The sequence below is a fragment of the Ursus arctos genome, unplaced genomic scaffold (genome assembly GCF_023065955.2).
Source record: "Ursus arctos isolate Adak ecotype North America unplaced genomic scaffold, UrsArc2.0 scaffold_20, whole genome shotgun sequence".
NCBI lineage: Eukaryota > Metazoa > Chordata > Mammalia > Carnivora > Ursidae > Ursus > Ursus arctos.
The window spans coordinates 21782566-21800555 of record NW_026622875.1 but is presented as its reverse complement, the minus strand read 5'-3'; the positions used below and the strand labels follow the sequence as shown (position 1 = coordinate 21800555).

Below are 17990 nucleotides of genomic sequence, written 5' to 3'. Positions count from 1 at the left end.
AGCAGGGTGATATGGGAGGACAGAGGACAAGAAGCTAATCCAGTCTGGGAATTCAGGGAAGACTCCCCAGCAGAGGTGACACCTGAGCTTCATCCCTGAGGGGTGAGTAGTTGGCCATGGAGGAAGGTGGGAGGGGCATGCCTGCAGATGGAAGTGGGTGTGCAAAGACAGAGTGAAAGAGAGTAGGACCGGGTTGGTCACCCGTGGGTAGCTAATAAGTTGGACACACGTTGGGGCCACCTCCATCACTACGTTATATCCTGAAGGCTGTGGGGGGGGGGCACTGGAAGCAGGGAACACACCAGGAGAGTGATGGCTTGGAAAGACCACAGTCCAGGATAGTGTTTGCCCAGGTGTGGTCTCCTGAGCACCTTGAGCAGAGAGGCTCTGGAAACTTGTAAAGAATGCATGTTCCACAACCAAAAAAGAGCACATTTTGTGCCCCTCCCTACAGAATCAGAATTTTGGCAGGCGTGGGACCCAGAAATCTACACTTTGACACCCTCTCTGGGTGAGTCTAATAAGCACAAATCCTGGGCACTCCCTGTTCAGGGGCTGATGGGAGGGTGAAGCTGGGTGGCAACTCAGGCAGTTTTGCCTTCATCAGAGGCTGAAGGAGCACCTTGAAGGCATTGGCCCTGGAATAAGAAGCAAAGCCAAAGTGGCAGGCGATGCCGTGGGACTTTGAACTAATTGGGTGGTAGAGGGGGCCAGGGTGTGGAGAGAAGGGGAAGACCCCACCATGACACACAGGAGTATGGCTCGGGTAGTTCAGTAGATGCCTCATTCACTCAGGCAATTTGTGTGTTCATTCCCATAAACGTCTCCTCTCCACCAGGGTTAAGTATGCCGAAGGCTAAAGAAAATGCCCAGAATGTGGACTGGGAGGTAACCACGTGGGGCTGGTGGCTCCCCGGGTCTGGCTAAGGCCCAGGCAAGTGGGCAAGCTGCGTGTGGAGCAGGACGAGGAGTTGGAGGTGTTGATGAGGTACCAGAGGGCCAGCTGGGTACTGTGTCTTTCCGGAATGTGGTTTCAGGATCTGAGCCTAAGAGGGACCCTGTCTGGAGGCCCTGCTGGGGGACTTCGTGTTCGCTGTTCGTGAAGTTGTGACCTGAGGAGACAAGGTCTCCCAGGAGCATGTGGAAGCCTCTCCAGACTGACGGTTTTATTTGGCCCAACCAGTGTTTTCATGTTTTTACGTTTATTTATGAATGTTTTAGAACTTAGATTGTTTCATATAAACTTCCAGCCCCTCTTTAAAAAAACAAAAAAAACAGACTGTCCAGCAAGCTGAGAACCATGGTGTCTTTCAGGGACAGTGGCTGGAGCCAGCAGCTGACTACTGGCCACCCCCCTGGTGGGGACTGCAAGCTCTTCCTTTCTCCGTGGTCTGCACTTGCGGAACCCTGTCACCTTGGGAGTTTGTGCCCTGTGGTACAGGTAGGAGGAAGGAAGGACAGGGCAAAGATGAGATCTGGGCAGACGAGGAAGGGAGGCCATGAAGGAGACAGAATGGCAGCGGGGGCGGGGAGCCCCAAAGCTGAGGGAAGCAGGGAGGCAGCTGAGGAGCCTCAGCTTATCAGCTCTGTGTGTGTGACCCGTAGGCCCAACCAAACAGCCCGTGTGTGAGTTGTGTGCGTGTGGTGTGTAGGAGTGGTGGTGTTGTGTATGTGGTGTGAGTGCTGTGTGTGTTCAGTAGGTAACCCACCTGAGCCAGCTTAGTGTGTGTGAGTTGTACGTATGTGGTGTGTGAGTAGTGTGTGTATGTGACGTGTGTATGTGGTGCGTGTGAGCGGTGCGTATGCAGTGAGTGGTGGGTGGTGTGTGTGTGAGCTGTACGTGTGAGTCTTCAGTGGTTTCCCTGGTCCCCTCTTCCCACAGAGCCATCATTTTCCCGCAGCCTCCAGCCCCCACACCCCTCCGCTTTCCGCAGAGGATCCGTTGTCCTCTGGTAAAGAGAATAATCACGCTTGCTACAACAGCATGTGAATTAAAAGAAGATTGCCTCTGAGAAGGCGAGTGAGGAGCCCCTGAAAGGTGCCTGGGTGTTGTCACAGTCCCCTTGGCGGTTCAGACCCCGGCTTCAGCCTGCTCTTCGTAGTCGGCTGTTGGCATTCATGGCTCCCACCCTCTGCGGGCACCCGGAACTCTGTGGCAGATGGTGGCAGGGATTTTGCTGAGGCACAAATTTGGATAATAATAGCTGGGCGTGAGCTCCTGGCTGCTGAGCAGGCCTGGCCCTGCCAGCCGGGGGGCTCTGTCCCTCCTGCTTTTCATCCTGTGTCTGTTTTATGGAGAAAAGTGTGTGCCCCAGTGGTGTGTGGGAGTTGGGGATTCATGAAGATTTTAATGTTTTCATGGCAACGGTTTGGGTCTGCAACCCTTAGAATGCCAAGGGTCTTATGGACTATGTACTCTATTTATTTTTTTAAAAAGATTTATTTATTTATTTTAGAGAGAGACAGTGCACAAGCAGGGGGAGAAGCAGAGGGAGAAAGAACCCCAAGCAGACTCCCTGCTGAGCGCAGAGCCCAACACAGATGGGAGGGGCTTCATCTCAGGACCCCCAGATCCTGACCTAAGCCAAAACCAAGAGTCAGATGCTCAACCAACTGAGCCACCCAGGTGCCCTTCTGTACTGTACTTTAAAAGCCACAGTAAGGTTCCTCCTGGGATTTTATTTTGCTGGATTGGAGTCAGAATGAGGAATTAAATATGATGCTTGCATTTTTAACCTAAGAAGTTATGTGTATAATATCCCAATCTCATCATTATCACCAAAGTTTTACATTTAGTATTTTTTTTTATTTCATTTCTTTTCTTGGAGGTTTATTTTCTGTTTGATTTCTGAAAGTTTTAATTTTGCTTTTTCTCTGAATGCTTCCTGTCCACTTACCATATAGAGTTAAATAAATATCTGTGGGTGAAAAAATTCTGTAGGTGTGAAAATGAAATGTGACAAATCAGCTTTCGTCATATGTCTTAAGTTGATGTTGTAGTTACATGGGGGGGAGGGCAGAGCATCATGTAGCAGCCCCTTCCATGAGCTAAAAATGGACAGGTTTTTGTGTGGGGGTCATTTCCAGTATTCTGGGGGCGGGGGAGACATTGTTTCTCTCCTCTCTCTCTCCCCCTCCCTCCTTCTTTCCTTCCTTCCCAATTTCTTTTTTTTTTTTTAATTTTTTTATTATATTATGTTAGTCACCATACAGTACATCCTGGTTTTTGATGTAAAGTTTGATGATTCATTAGTTGCGTATAACACCCAGTGCACCATGTAATATGTGCCCTCCTTACTACCCATCTCCCAATTTCTGATCTTAGAGAATTTCTCCTAAGAATAATTTGACGAGAGGATAGAAATGTGTGTTCAAAGATGTTTTTTAGCAGCATTGCTTACAAGTGGCAAAAGGGGGGAAGGCAGCGGAAGCATCCAACAGTAAATACTCTTGCAGCCGTTAATGCTGTGATTACCCAGATCTGTCTGTATTCACATGCAAGGTTGTCCATGATATAGTAACTAAAAGTACATACGGTGTTTTATATGGGAATACGTGTGTGTGTCAACTCAACAGTATTGGCAAGAAGGGAATCTCCGGTTTTAGGGAAGAGATTATCGGGGCTAGTGAGTAAATCAAGAGAATGTTAGTAAAAGTAGGTAGTGAACTCAGGGAGAGTATCTGCATAGGCCAAGACCGTGTGAGAGAGGGACAAAATAGGAGAGAAAGCTGCAGGATGTTTACATTGGAGTAACGGCGGAGTGGAGGGGAGCCAAGGACACAGTGGGAGTTTGCCCAGGTGCAGGGAGTTTGCTCCAACTGCACCGATGAACTTGGGCCCCACTCCCTGTTGTCTTGGCAACAGGGCACCTGCTCCAAGCTGATGACATTAGAAAAAAGAGAAGAAACGAGACAGTCCACCTTGACTTGAGGTCAGTGTCATCAGAGGTGGAGCCCTGTGATCTTGATAGCAGCTCCGTGCCCCGGGGAGAGGGTGGCCTGGAGGTTCCTGAAACTATCCGGAATGAGGTCTTGAGGGCAGAACCTGAATCGGAGTATGAGGGTGAGGTCAGGCTGCACCCGGAGAGAGCTGTGCAACTGTCTCATTGTCAGCACCCAGTGCCTCACGCGCCCGACCGAGCCAGGCTGCCCCTGGGCGGGAGGGACAGGGAGTCGGCCATGACGGACAGGGAGTCGGCCATGACGCATGGCCCCTCTCTGACAAGTCTGGCTTGGGCTGCAGCATCACATCGTGCCCCTCCCTGCCTCCCTCCCTTGCTTTCCTGTGTCATCTAAGGGGCTGGACCCCACTGCCCGGGGATGTGCCTCTTGGGGAACCTGGAACCCAGCCAGAGCTCTGTGTCTCCCCAGCCCCTGGTAACCACCAGCAGGTGGGCTGGCAGGTCAGTCCAGGTACCTGAGGGTGCAGGCCCCTCCCTCAGCATTGTCTCTCAGTGAGGGGGCTTCCCCAAAATGCACCCTCACCCCTGGCCATCTCTTCCTTGTGACCCTTTCCACAGAAGGCAGATGACCAGCTGCCTTCCTGGGCAGTTGGTTCGGTGACCTCAGTGGGGTTTAGTGCTCTCAAAAGGTAGGCCTTTGAAATGCTAAAAACTTACTTGTTCCTCTTGAAGGGAGGGGAAACAATGTCCTTGGGCCTGAGTGACTCTCCTCAGAGCAGGGACAGAAACACAGATATAACCTCTGGCAGGACATCCAGCCACACATGGGCACTAAAATGTAGACTGGGGGTTGTTCCGGGTGATAAGATTATGGGCGATTTTCACTTCTTTTTATACCTTGGTGTTGAATGGCTATTTTAGGATGAACACATGTTTATGTGAGTTGTAAAGCTCCCTTTCATTTTGAAAAAAGGAAAATCTCCCATCAAGGGTGTCAAAATCAGTAACCTGTTTCCAAGCACATTGAGTTGTTAGCCTGATGTCAGCATCGTCTCATGTAGTTTTGGGGGTCCTGTGAACCCTCAGAATTCGAATTCAGAAGCTTGTGTATGCAGTCCTTTTTCAGGGTTGAGGAGCAGTAAATTTTATCAGATTCTCAAAGGGGCGGCAGGGGGGATTCAGGCTATGAGATGGTTAAGGATGACTGAGGTTCTTTTCACAGTTCTTTCTGGGGGCCTGTCCTTGGATGGCTGTCTGATTTCTAGTTTCTGTCATGATTTGGAGTCCTCGATGCTTCTGTCATCTCAGCCAAAGGACTCTGTTTGGGCCAGGCCAATTATCAGCTGCCTCAGAAGATAGTGAGTTTTCCTGTCCCCTCTGGGAGGCCACAACTGGGGTCAAGCTCCGGCCACCATGGGAACCCTGTCCCTGTGCTCTGGCAGAATGTGGACTTAGGGCCCAGTGGCTGACGTCAGAGGGAGGGGCAGGCAAGGAGGAGGTAAGAGCTTGGGAACGGCCTCAGGCAAAACCTCCAGCCTGTCGATGTGCTGAGTCCCAAAGAGCCATACCTCCTGTGGTTTGCTGGCTCCCTAAATGGGACCAGTCGTATCACTGGCACCAAAAGCACTTACTAGGTTCTTACTTAACAGGGGTTCACCATGAGGCAACGAGAATGAGGAATGAAGACTAGTTAAGAATGAGAACAGGAAAGGTTGGTATTGTATCGTGGCCCAAGGTGGATAGGTCAGAAAGGATAGATTCAGCTGTTTGATCAATCTTGTCCATGTAAAACCAGGTTTCTCCAAGTATGCAAATGTGTACTTGATTTCCACCTTGCACCTTGATTTCCACCTTGCACCCCTAAGCACGATTTCTACCCCTGCCTATAAAAGCAGATGGCCAAAGGCAAATCACAGAACACATCTCCAGTTGTGGTTCTGACTTATGTTTGAGAATTACGGACAGACATTTTTATATTCAGTGCAGGGTAGAGGCACAATGGACCTTTAAGACAACTGGGTGGATTGAGGAGCACTGGGGGAATTGTGGGAACTGCCTGTAAAGCAAATTGTTATTCTTTGGCAGCCAGTGGCGGAGACAGAATTCAAGAGCCTTTGGATGATTGGGCGATACTAGAACAAGGGGTATTTTAGCTTATAAGAAGATGACATCTTGGGGACATGTGGCTGGCCAGGCAGTAGAGCATGTGACTCTTAATATCAGGTCGTGAGTTCGAGCCCCATGTTGGGTGTGGAGCTTAAAGAAAAAAAAGCAGGTGCCAATTTGGATAAGCTGGATGTATTTAAAGGAGTCAGAAAAGCTGCTGAAATTGGGTGGTCGAGAGGGGAAGGGAGACTGGTTCATTGTGCTTCTGTGAAAGGTGTGGACACAGAGGGTCAGCACCCCTTCCAGATCCCAAGTTGAAGGGTGCACCTTTTAAGAGCCTGGGAGTAGCCAGAATAATCACATCAAGGGGACAGACGTGCAGATAGCACTTCTTTATCTCTTACCACACATCAGGCACCGTGCGGTGTTCCCAGGTGACTGTCTCAAGTATCCACACCGCCACTCTGGTGGAGATGCCGTCATCTGTATTTTACAGGGGAAGGGAATGAGGCATAGGGAGGCATAGTGTTTGCCCAGGGTTATGCAGCTGGAAAGTAACAAAGTCAGGACTTGAACCCACGTTTGTGACTCGGTAGCCCACAGCCCTGTACCACCCCCCTGTGTTCAGAACCATGGACAGACATGGCAGCAGGGGAGACTGAGGACAGACTTCAGGGCCCTGGAAATGAGAAGTCCCAAGAGGTGACTCCGGTCCACCAGGGAGATGACCAGCCCAGGGCTGATGGTGAGACAGGCCCCGGAGCGAGGAAGGTAAAAGGGAGATGGTGGGGCCATGCCTTTGGTCCTGTAAGGGTCTTTGCTGGTGTGGTCAGTGGTGTGACTCAGGCAGCTGAGCCAGTGATGGAGAGGTGAGCCAGCACTTTCGCCCCGTCGTGTTTGCCTTCACCAGGACACCTGTGCATCCCTGACACCTGATTTGGATCTGCCAGGCGGTCAGTGTAACGAGAGGAGGGGCTGACAACTAAGCCGCACAGGGACAGTAGGAAGCAGCCTATAGCCTCGGGTGGGGATGGCAGGAGGTCACCCGACTTCTTACAAAACTGCTGCTTCTACATGGGGAAGCCTTTCTTTCCTGGAAAGGGCCCTTACTGGCACAGTTGGCTAGACTCAGCTCCCTGTCCCTAGACCAGTCAGTATGGCAAGGACGGGATCCTAGAGGAGTAGCGTGACAGCCCCCAACCCAGCCACAGGGTTGGCCTGGGGGGAAGTGCCGGTCCACAGAAGGAAGGGAGGGGCAGTGATCAGACCCTGGGATGGGAGCCCCCACAATGCTCAGGCAAGGCAGGTTTGAGGCTCATGTCAAGGGCTTGTGTACAGGAGGTTCTTAAGGCTAGAGCTAGTGGAGGAAGGCCAGGGGTGCGGTAGGTGTTTGTTCTCTGTCCTGGACCAGGGCCCAGATATGGGGAGATGAGCTAGAGACCAGGGGCATGGGCTTGGTGCCCTGGAGGAGGGGCACTAACCTGTCTGTGTGCAAGTCAAAGGGACTCCCTGGTAATGAGCTGGCAGCAGACACCTGGCTGTAAGATCACCTGCTGATCCCGGGGATCACTGAGTTTGTCGAAGTAACTGGGGTGGCCTGAGGGCCAAGGCCACACAGGGCTTATGGCTCAGGGACCTGTGCTGATAAGTAATGATCTGATCCCGACCCTGGGCCCTTGCCCGTCTTTCCTCTATCCAGTGAAACACTTCATCAAAAGTGGGGAGCACAGTGCCTGGTTCAGAGTAGGTCTCCAGTTCAATAAGCAGTTATAGGGGGCCTGCCCTGTGCTGGTCGGAGGGGGGAAATAAAGATGAAAAAGACAGAGCCCTGGACCCTCTGGATGTTTGAGGTGGCTGGTTGACAAACTATGGACACCTCTATTTGTGGGTACTGTGTTGTGAGACAAGATGGCAGCAAGGACTGGGAGTGGGGGGCCAATGGAAGAGGGATGTCGGAGTTAGCTTACTGGAGGGATGACCCCAGGGTCATTATGGAGCTGGCCAGATTTGGGGAACAGTGATGGGATGAGGGTAGTTAGACACAAAAGGAGGGGGATGGGGGAGAAACCCCCTGTGGCCGTGGGGCAGCTCCGAGCAGTTCAGGACAGTGAGAACTAAGTTGGGGGCGAGGATGTAAGAGGGTGGATCTGGGGGAACCGGCTCACCCCCTGGCTTCCTTGCATCAGAATCTCCCCCAAATGTCTGGCATCTGGAGGACCCATCGATGGGCCCTGTGTAGGCTAGCCCTGCGTTCTGGTGACTCAGGAGGGTGCAAACAGCACTGGGTGATCTCAGCAGTTAGTGGGTGAGGCCGACAGGCCCAGATACCAGGGATAAAATCTTCCTGGACCGAATGCCTCTGATAATCACCCAGTCTTTATCTGTGACTTTCAAACCACTGCTTCCTTGGGTCGTGAATGGGTCCTTTGGGCCCCCATGGTTCCTTCTTATTCCATTGGGCCACTTAATAAAAATAGTGTAAACAGGGTAGCTTATAAACAACAGGAATTTATTTTTTTCAGTTCTGGACACTAGGAAGTCCAAGATCAAAGCATCAGCAGATTCAGCGTCTGTGAAGACCCACTTCTGAGAAAATCTTTTCTCTGTAAACTCAGATGGTGGAAGGGCAGGGATGGGGTTACTCTTCGGGGTCTCATTTATAAGGATGCTAATCACATTTGACCTAATCATCTTCCAAAGGCCTCACCTCCAAATACCATCACATTGGGGGTTAGGGTTTCAACATGTGAATTTTAAGGGGACACAAACATTCAGTCTATAGCAGTTCCCAAGTGGTGGCCCCCACAGGCCTTCCCCCATGTGCTTACAGGTAAACTAGCAAACCTGTGCCCCTGTGTCCCTGTGTCACTCCTACCTTCATGTGTCCTTAGCTTCACCTGTGCCTGGCCCGGACTCAAAGGAAGTGTGCCCACAGGCATGGCCAAGGGGCCAGAATCTGGCAGCATTTCATAAAAGAGCAGAGGTAAGGACTGAGGGTTGCCACACAGCCAGAATTGCCGGGTCATTAAGATGCTGCCTTCAGAACACACTTTTCTCGTTCCCTTGCTCTAGCACAAATGCCCCAGTGGTAAATTATCTCTGGACACCTGAGCTTGTATGTTAGCCGTTCCAGACATTTCCAGCTGCTGGGAAGAAAGTGGCTGGAGGGCCAACCAAAGGACTAATTTTGAATTGGTGAAGGACCAATTCTATAGCTCCGTGATGGTTGTTTTAATACAAGTAATACAAGTAATGAATCAAAATACGCTAATAAAAGAAGGACGGCTAGACATTATAGAAAGATACGTGTATGTCTGTGCATAGAGGAAGTACGTAACACATGCTTTCTGTAAATATGTATGTGTGTGGATCTGTAAAGCAGTATAGACATTTATGGAAAAACAAGTAAAAATACTTCTTCATGGCCTATTCCATCCATTCCCCAGAGAAAACCAGTGCTTCATTATAATGGATGACCTTATAGACATCTTTCTATGCATTTACATAATAAACAGATGCCTGCATTTTTGTACATTTATAGTTTGTTTTTCTTATCCAATAACTTGGCTTATTCACCTCACTTCATTTATCTTTGATTCTTTTCCACTCTTTTTAACTGTAGCAGAATATTCCCCAATATGGATGTAACATTCTGTACTGTTAATGATGGATGCTTAATCGGTTTCCCTTTTTTATTACAAACAGCACTGCGGCGAATCTCCTTGGCCTACATCTTTGTGACTGGAATTGATGTCTGACTAGTAGATTCCAAGATGTAGAATAATGGGATTGGGGATAAGGCACATATAACATTTAGTGGATACTGCCAAATACTTCCAAAAGGTTTCTATTTCCGCTCTCACTTGCGGTGTGGAAGTGAGTTTTGACACCCTTGCCAGTACTGCTATTATTATTAAAACATGATATTCTAGTCTGATAGGTGGGATCAGAGGCTATTGTTTTAGTTTGTGTTTAAGTATGAATAACGTTGAACATCTTTTCATATGTTCATTGCCTTTGGTATTTGTCTTTCTCTAATTAGCCTGCTCATATCCCCTACTGATTTTTTAGTTGTAGGAGCTCATATGCATTTTGGATATTAATAATTTGTCTGTTATGCCTGTTGCAAACATTTTCCTTTCAATGGATTGTTTGTCTTTTATCTTTATTTATAACATCTGTTTGCCAAAGGGAAGTCTTAAGTATTTATTTATAAGAATCTGTAGAGGGAATTAGGGAATTTAAATGGCTTTAGGCTGGTGGTTGGGCCCTGTTTTAGCTATTGTTCAAATGTATGTATGTACATATATTCTGGTGATTAATAAACCTTTTAGAAATTAAATGATACATGGGCACAGCTATTTCTGTGCATTTCCTCGGTGGATGCTAAAAATACAACTATCATTGTGTAGAGAGTTCCAGAAAATCTGTGATGCTGCAAAGAGGTCCCCCATACATGGAAAAGTTGGGGACCGTTGACCCAGAAGATGGACTTACATCTGCTTATAAGTAATTGATGAAGTCTATTAGTCAGGACTCATTTGGTTGAAAGTAACTAAAACCCAACTCAAACTAGCTTAAGCAAGAAGGGTTATATATGATGTATATAACTGGGACATCTAAGAGAGGTTCTGGCTTCAGCCACATCTGAACCCAAGGTCTCCAAGAATGGATGTCCTCAGGTCTTGCTTTCTCTCTGTGATTAAGTCTCTGCATTTGTTGGTCTGCCTTGTCTCTACTCAGCATCATTTTCTCCCACTGCAGACAGAGGCTGTCCGAGGAGGGACAGGTAGCTGGGGCAGCCCCGGGTTTCCATTCTTATAGATCAGCATACAAAAGAGACCCTTTCCTGTGAGTGCACAGCACCTCTGTCAAGGAAAAGGAGACCAGTTGTCCCACCACTATCCTCATTCACTCAGTCACATGCTCCCCGCCCCGGGCTGGGGGCAGGGACATAGTGATTGATAGTTCAACCAGAACCACATGAGGAGGGGAAGGAACAGTTCACCCACAGAAAGAGGGGTGCTAGATGGACAGACAGACTGCAGGGCCCGTGCATGACATCCAGAAGACTGGTGGCGAGAACCTGGCCTGGAGGCAGAGGAATGAGCTTGACATGGGGCTCCATCCACCACATCCGCCTTGGGCGGCTGCCTCAGTCTCCCTCCTGACACTAGGCTCTCTCTTCTGTAACGTGGTCTTGTGAGGATCAATGAGTGATGCCTGCCATCGGGCTCTTGGGGACCCCAAAGTGCAAAGCAGATGATATCAAACGAGATCTGTCAGTACGTCTAGCACTTCGTAGGCACTCAAGAGGTGATGGCTTTCCTCCCTGGTATTTACCAGAATTCAAAGGGTGTTAAGAATAAGGTAACCAGGGGCACCTGGGTGGCTCAGTCAGTTGAGTGTCTGCCTTTGGCTCGGGTTGTGATCCCAGGTCCTGGGATTGAGCCCCGCATCAGGCTTCCTGCTCAGCAGGGAACCTGCTTCTCCCTCTCCCTCTCCCTCTCCTCTTGCTTGTGCTCGTGCCTCTCTCTCTCTCTCTTTCTCTCTGTGTCAAATAAATAAATAAAATCTTAAAAAAAAAAAAATAAGGTAAGCAGGCTGCACGAAGTTCTTCCTTTACCACTGGAGCGAGGCCGCTTTCTCCAGGGTGGCCCACCTGCCTTTGCACAGCTGATTATTGGTCAGGAGAAGGTAATGGAGAATGAGGCAGGGTACAGTGGGGGCTCTAGAAACAGTTCTTGATGAGAAGCTGCCCGCTTGCTGGACTGACGGAGAGAAGATCTACTCGGTGAAAGTCCAGCCGCGCTCTGAGCCCCTGCGGCTGGCCTGGTGCCTCCTGTGACGGCCCGTGTCATGACCTGCTTTGCTTCCCTTGTAGTCCACCTGACCCCGGTGTCCACAGCTAAGAATGGAGCGAGTAGCAAGAGTCGAAAGAGAGTCATGCCTGAGCCAGTGACAGAGCCCCCCGTGACGGACCCCATTTACGAAGCTCTCCTGTACTGCAACATTCCCAGTGTGGCTGAGCGCAGCATGGAAGGTAGGCCTGCCCGCACTGCCCAGCATGGCATCGGGACCCGCACCCCTCTGGGGACTAGGAGTTCTTCAAGCGGCACGGTGTGGTAGGAGGGAGCCAGACGGCCTGGGCTCAAGTCCTGCAGTTGGCATGAGGCCGTGCCCTTGAATGAGTTCCCAAGCCTTACCTTCCTCATCTGTGAAATGGGGGTAAGCCCTCCACACGTTTGTCATTATGGTTTTTGGTGAGATACCGGAGATGGAAACGTAGGCTTGATGGGCTCTAGGACGTCACCCCCATCTATGCTCCTCCTTTCCAGGAAAACTCTCTTCCACAGGATGCAGGATGCTCTGTTGGTATCTTGCCGTAAAGGTGTAGGAAAATAGGATTTCTGTGTTGAGTTTTGCTTTTTTGAAAGTGTATCACAGAATGATATTGAATATTTTTATTAATTTGTGCCCCCATTTGTTTCATGGAGCTTTTATGTATTTAATTTATTTTTTAAAGTAGACTCCACACCCAACGTGGGGCTTGAATTCACAACCCTGAGATTAAGAGTTGCGTGCTCTGACTGAGACAGCTAGGAGCCCGTTTCACGGAGCTTCAAAGCAGAAGTCATTGTTTCCAGCATTTCTGTAGGCCTCCCCCTAGGCTGTGGATGTGAGTGAGGCCACATGAGTCATCGTGCCCCCATTTCACTGGCCTCCAGCTCCCAGCCACACCCCCAGAGCCTCCCTGTTACTTCTGGGGGCTCTGAGACATAACCAGCTGTGTCACGTTCCTCCACCTGCCTTGTGCGCACCCTGCACCCTGGCACGTCACTTCTGTGAGTTGGACAGGATCCACACCTCCTGAGTGCTAACCAGGCCATATGCTTCTCTCCCGCAGGTCACGCCCCGCATCATTTTAAGCTGGTCTCCGTGCATGTGTTCATTCGACATGGGGACAGGTACCCACTGTATGTTATTCCCAAAACGAAGCGACCGGAAATTGACTGCACTCTGGTGGCTAACAGGTAAATTGCACTTTTCCTGCAAGTCATTTTCAAGAATCTGTTCTCTCTGTCCCGATCAAAATGCTGGCTGGAGAAGGACAGAAAGGGCTAAGCTATGCTTGTTGAGCACGTCTGAGCTTCAGCAGCGATCCTGCGTGTTAACTGTCATTTCCCAGTGGGGCGGGAGGAGGCTCAGGGAAGCAAGGACAGCTGTGTTAGGCCACACAGCAGATAAACTGCGATTTGGGTCCAGGCCAGTGTGAGGCCTGCTCTCCTCAGCCATGTTCTGCAGTTTGAGAAAGAGCTGGGACACAGTGCAGTGAGCACTGGGCCAGATGTCCTCAGACCCTGGGGCAGCTGTGCTGTTCGGGGCAGCTGGGAAGTCCCTTAGTGTCTGAGCCTCCCCCTCGCATCTCTGCAGTGGGGATGCTGCTGCTGTGTGGGGTCAGGAGGAAGTGAAAGGATCGAGGAGAACCTGCACCCCCAGCCGCATAGCCATACACATTTAAGACAGAATTCCGCCTTTTCGTTTTTCACGGGAATAGGAATGGCATGCTCTTGGTTGAAAGCCCTTAGGATAAAAAATAAATCAATAGATTGCATATGGGAAAGGTAGGGCTCTAAAACGAGAGGCAGAGTTAGCACTGACACGACGGGCCGGGCTCAGCGCTGTGTCCAGGGGCACATCACATCGCTCGCAGGGTTGACTGAATGAGCGGAGGAGACGGAGGGAAGTGCTCAGTGAGGAAGACGTCATGCGTATGGAATGCTTCTGGATGCCAGCCTGCCCCGGGTAGGGCCGGTCTGGGGGAACCATGGGTTGCCTCCCTGCAGCCAGGCCTGTTCCTTCTAGTGGATGGTGGTGTGAACCCCAGGGAGGGGCTTTCAGGGTAACTCTTTGCGTCTCCAGGCTTCTCACCATCCAGGATTATGGAGAAGAGAAAGTAAACCCTTGGCTACAAACACATCCTGAAATAGTGCCTGACTGTAGGCTGTCATGCGCTCTGTCCTTTCCTCCTGGAGGCCACGGAGCTTGCAGCCTGGGTCCTTGGGTCTTTTCTGTTTAGCAAACCTGGGTGCCTGTCCCAGTGTACCATGGGTTGGAAAAGCTCCTGTCAGAGGGCCATGCAGACACTGGCTTTCTTCTTCTGGTCTCTAGCCCTCTGTGCCAGCCTTCCCGCTGGGGCTTTCTACCCCTGCTCTGCCCACCTCTCGCTGGCCGCCAACCCTGCCAGGCCTTTGCCCCTGCTGTTCAGCTTGCTCGCCCAATCCCCGTGTGACCCACTCCTACAGCTCCTCAGAGACTCCCCCTGAGATGCTGCCTCCTCTGGGAAACCTTCTCTGGTCCTATTGGGCACTGCCACTGAAAAGGGGAATGTACGGGAAGGGTCTCAGAACAAAATATTTAATGACCAGACCTGAACTGGCCTTAGGATTAGGGCAAGGATAGAGGCCATCTGCCGTGCTGGGTATTAACCCTTGGGTGTCTTGATCAGGGGATGGTCTGGAGTGTCTGGGAAGGCAGGAGGACAGGGAGGGCAGCTCAGAGAAGTAGCTTTATTCCACTGGCATAGACTGTGGGTATCTGCCCTTTGAACTGTCCAGGAATGGATAGGCCAAAAGACCTCTCAGCTGGCCAGACGCGGGGCAGCCTCAAGGACTCCGTGGACAATACCACGCTTTAGCCCTGGCGACTCGTGGCTTCTGCTCCCCTTTCTCTAGCTGGGCTTCACATTCCCAGACGTGAGAATTTCAGTGGCTCAGCTCAGACCAGGGTCTGTCCCCAGACCAGTCAGCCGTTGCTGCAGGGTCCCTGAACACATCGAGGCTCTGGAGGTTACCCTGGCTGTTCTTGGAGAAGGTGCGCATTGGGCACGGCTGGCCGCCAGCACGCAGTACCTCCCCTGTGCACCTCCATGCTTTGCGGCGTGTCTTCCAGCATGATTGTCTCTGCCCTTCCCACACACTGACTCCTCAAGGGCAGTGGGTCTAGCTGCTTTCTTACTGGTGCCCAGCCCAAGCCCGACATGAAATATTTGTTGGACTAGCTTGGCTGCAGAGTGAATTCAGGACCTTAGTGAGAATCGGAAGTTATCATTACCGATCAAAGGCCTCATGGTAGATTTCAGCCTCTGCCATGGAATCCCCGGAGGCCTTTGTAACCTTTTTGATAGACGGCAAATCCCTTCACCTTTGTGAGCCTCGGTGCTCTGTCCTGCGACCTGGGGACAGTAGTCCATCCCTGATCACAGCCTTGTGAAGTCTAAGGGGATGGACTGAAGCACTGAGCTGTTCATACTGAGAGGTCAGCACGCGATGGCGTTTCACTTACTACTGTGGCGTGCAGGCTTGCTGGGCCCGGCCTCTTTCCTACTGTGCATGGTCGTGGTCGCGAGACCAGGCCAGGTCCCAAGGCCCCTCATTCCATCACAGCCACGGCCGGACCCTCTGACAGGGCCGTTTCTGGAGCTCCCATCCGACAGGCACAGTTCCTGGGGGGACCAGCTGCTCTGGCTGCCTCTACCCTCATTTTCTCTGGCCTTGGTCTTTTGACCTCCTTCTATTTTATTGCACATTCTGTATCTTTGGGAGCTGCTTGAAGTCCTTGGTGGAAAGAGGGAGGAGTATGCATGTTTAATTAATTACTGTCATTTAATCCATCTTTAAAAACATGAAGTTGACTTGTTATTATTATAAAGGCACACTTGAGAGTAAGAGTGAGCAGGGCTCCCAGCGTCTGAATCGCCTGGACTCAGAGGTCTGGGTCACCAGCTGTGCCTGCTGCCTTTCCAGGTACTAGTTCAGCTTCACAAGTCATTCATTTTTATGGCCTCTTGAAGGTGGTGGGTCCTGGAGTGTGCCCGCTACGCTAGTCTAGCGAGCGGCCGTATCTGGGCCAGTAGGCAGGCTTGCCGTGAGCTGAGTACGAAGGAGCGGATGTCCACGCAAGTTGGTGGCCCCGGTGTTTCCCTTCACGGTGACTCGTTCCATGGCTCTCCCGAGTCTTTGTAGTGGAAGCTGCCTCTTCATGAGTGCCCTGTGCCTCATGACCAAGGTGTGATTTTAACTCTCCTAGGACAGCGTTTAGCCAGCAGTAAGGTTATTCGCTGTACGTGTGCCATGTTTATTGAATGCTTTTGTTTTACATTCATGAGTATGAATCAGGTACTCTTTCCTACATCCAAGGAAGCAAAGCATATTCACTTCAGTCAGTATTTATTCAATACGTTTTATTTTTAAACACCTATTATGTGTCAGGTATTGTGACACGTGACTGGCCCACGTACCAGGAGGGGGCATGTGGGCCGGCAGCTAAATAAAATGAAGGAGCCAGCCCTGTGCAGACCTGGGGGAAAGAGTGTTCCCGATAGAGGGAAGCCTGGGGCTGGAAGAGTTGCGCAGGTAGGAGAACAGTAAGACCGTATGTGGCTGGACAGGAGGAGGAATGGGGAGAGCGGGCTGCTAAAGATTCACAGAAGAGAGGCTGTCCCTGCCCCCAGGGGGCCCACTCCCCTCTGAGAGACAGATCTGGTGGCCAGCACTGATGGTGGCGGCAGCAGTATTAGAGAAGAAGTGGAAGAATTAGAAACAGTAGAAGTGCAACTAGTTTGGGAACCATATTTGGGGGCATGAACCACAAGGGGGCAGCGTGACTCAGCCTGCGGCAGAGGGAGAGGCGGGATGGCAGGGCAGGGAAGGCCACTGAGGCAAAGGGACCTAAAGGGTGTGCAGGAACAGGTCAGGTGGCAACTGATGATAAATGGCACCTGGGGCGGTGAAACCTACCTGTGCAAGGGTTGGGGGAGGTGGACAGCTCAGCCCACAGGCTGGAGCATGAGTGGAGAGGTGGGGAGGGACTAGGTTATCGGATGCTTTGAATACCCAGCTGAGGACTGTGGATGCCAGGCAGGAAGGCGGCAAGGGAGCTGGGAAGTGGAGGGATGAATTTATGATGGTCTCTGGCTGCCGTGATGCGGAGGATGGATTGGAGGCTGGAGGTGATGTGTACGTTCCTATGGGGATTGTGATCCAGAAGAAAGATTTCCTGCAGACTCCCAGCCCAAGTCCTTGACCTGCAAGGCCTCCTGCACTCTCCCTCCTCCCCTTGCCCTGCCCTTGCTCTTGCCCTGGGGCTCTCCTCTCCCTCACTCTCTGCCTTCAGCCGCACTGCCCCTAGCTCTCCTTCCCACTGACTGTGTCCCCTCTGCAGACAGCTCTTCCCTAGCAGCTTTATGGCTGGCGGCTTCTCCCACCTCCTCCAAGCCTTTGCTTAAATGTCACCTTCTCAGTAAGACTGCTCAGAACGCTTCGCTTACAGTTACCATGCACTTTGTCCGCCCAAGTCTCCCGGGTCCCCCTTTCCCTGCTCTTCTTGAGAAACAGGTCCTAAAAACCCCACCTTGTGACCTTCTCTTCGATCGAAGCCTTCTCTCCAACTCCAATGCCAATTCCCTGAATTTCAGCCTCTATCATTTATTCATTCAACAAATATTTAATCGTGTTCCTCCCATGTGCCAGGCACCATGTTAGGCACCTGGGGCGCAGCAGCATTGAACACTGCCCTCGGGGAACTTACATTCTAGCCTGGGGGGAAAAAGAAAACGTACAACGAACACTAGAAGCACTAGGTCAGTGCTTCATAGCATCTGTTACCTTCTAATGTGCAAGCATGCACACACACACACACACACACACACACACACACTTTCTAGTGTTCGTTGTACGTTTTCTTTTCTCCCAGGCTAGAATGTAAGCTCCCCGAGGGCAGTGTTCAATGCTGCTGCGCCCCAGGTGCCTAACATGGTGCCTGGCACAGGGGAGGAACACAATTAAATATTTGTTGAATGAATAAATGATAGAGGATGAAATTCAGGGAATTGGCATTGGAGTTGGAGAGAAGGCTTGGATCGGAGAGAAGGTCACAAGGTGGGGTTTTTAGGACTTGCTGACAGCTTGGACGGGAGTGAGA

General features: G+C 50.9%; 1 protein-coding gene across 4 annotated transcripts in view; it reads left to right on the top strand.

The window, feature by feature from the left end:
* The window catches only part of PXYLP1 (2-phosphoxylose phosphatase 1), a 69554-nt gene that overhangs the window by 39911 nt on the left and 11653 nt on the right, over positions 1 to 17990 (top strand). For all 4 annotated transcript variants that reach the window (XM_026497150.4, XM_044383449.3, XM_057315958.1 and 1 more), the window contains 2 exons: positions 11893 to 12051; positions 12916 to 13042. In XM_026497150.4, the coding sequence (XP_026352935.1) occupies positions 11893 to 12051; positions 12916 to 13042 (286 nt within the window). The remainder of the gene's footprint in view (positions 1 to 11892; positions 12052 to 12915; positions 13043 to 17990) is intronic.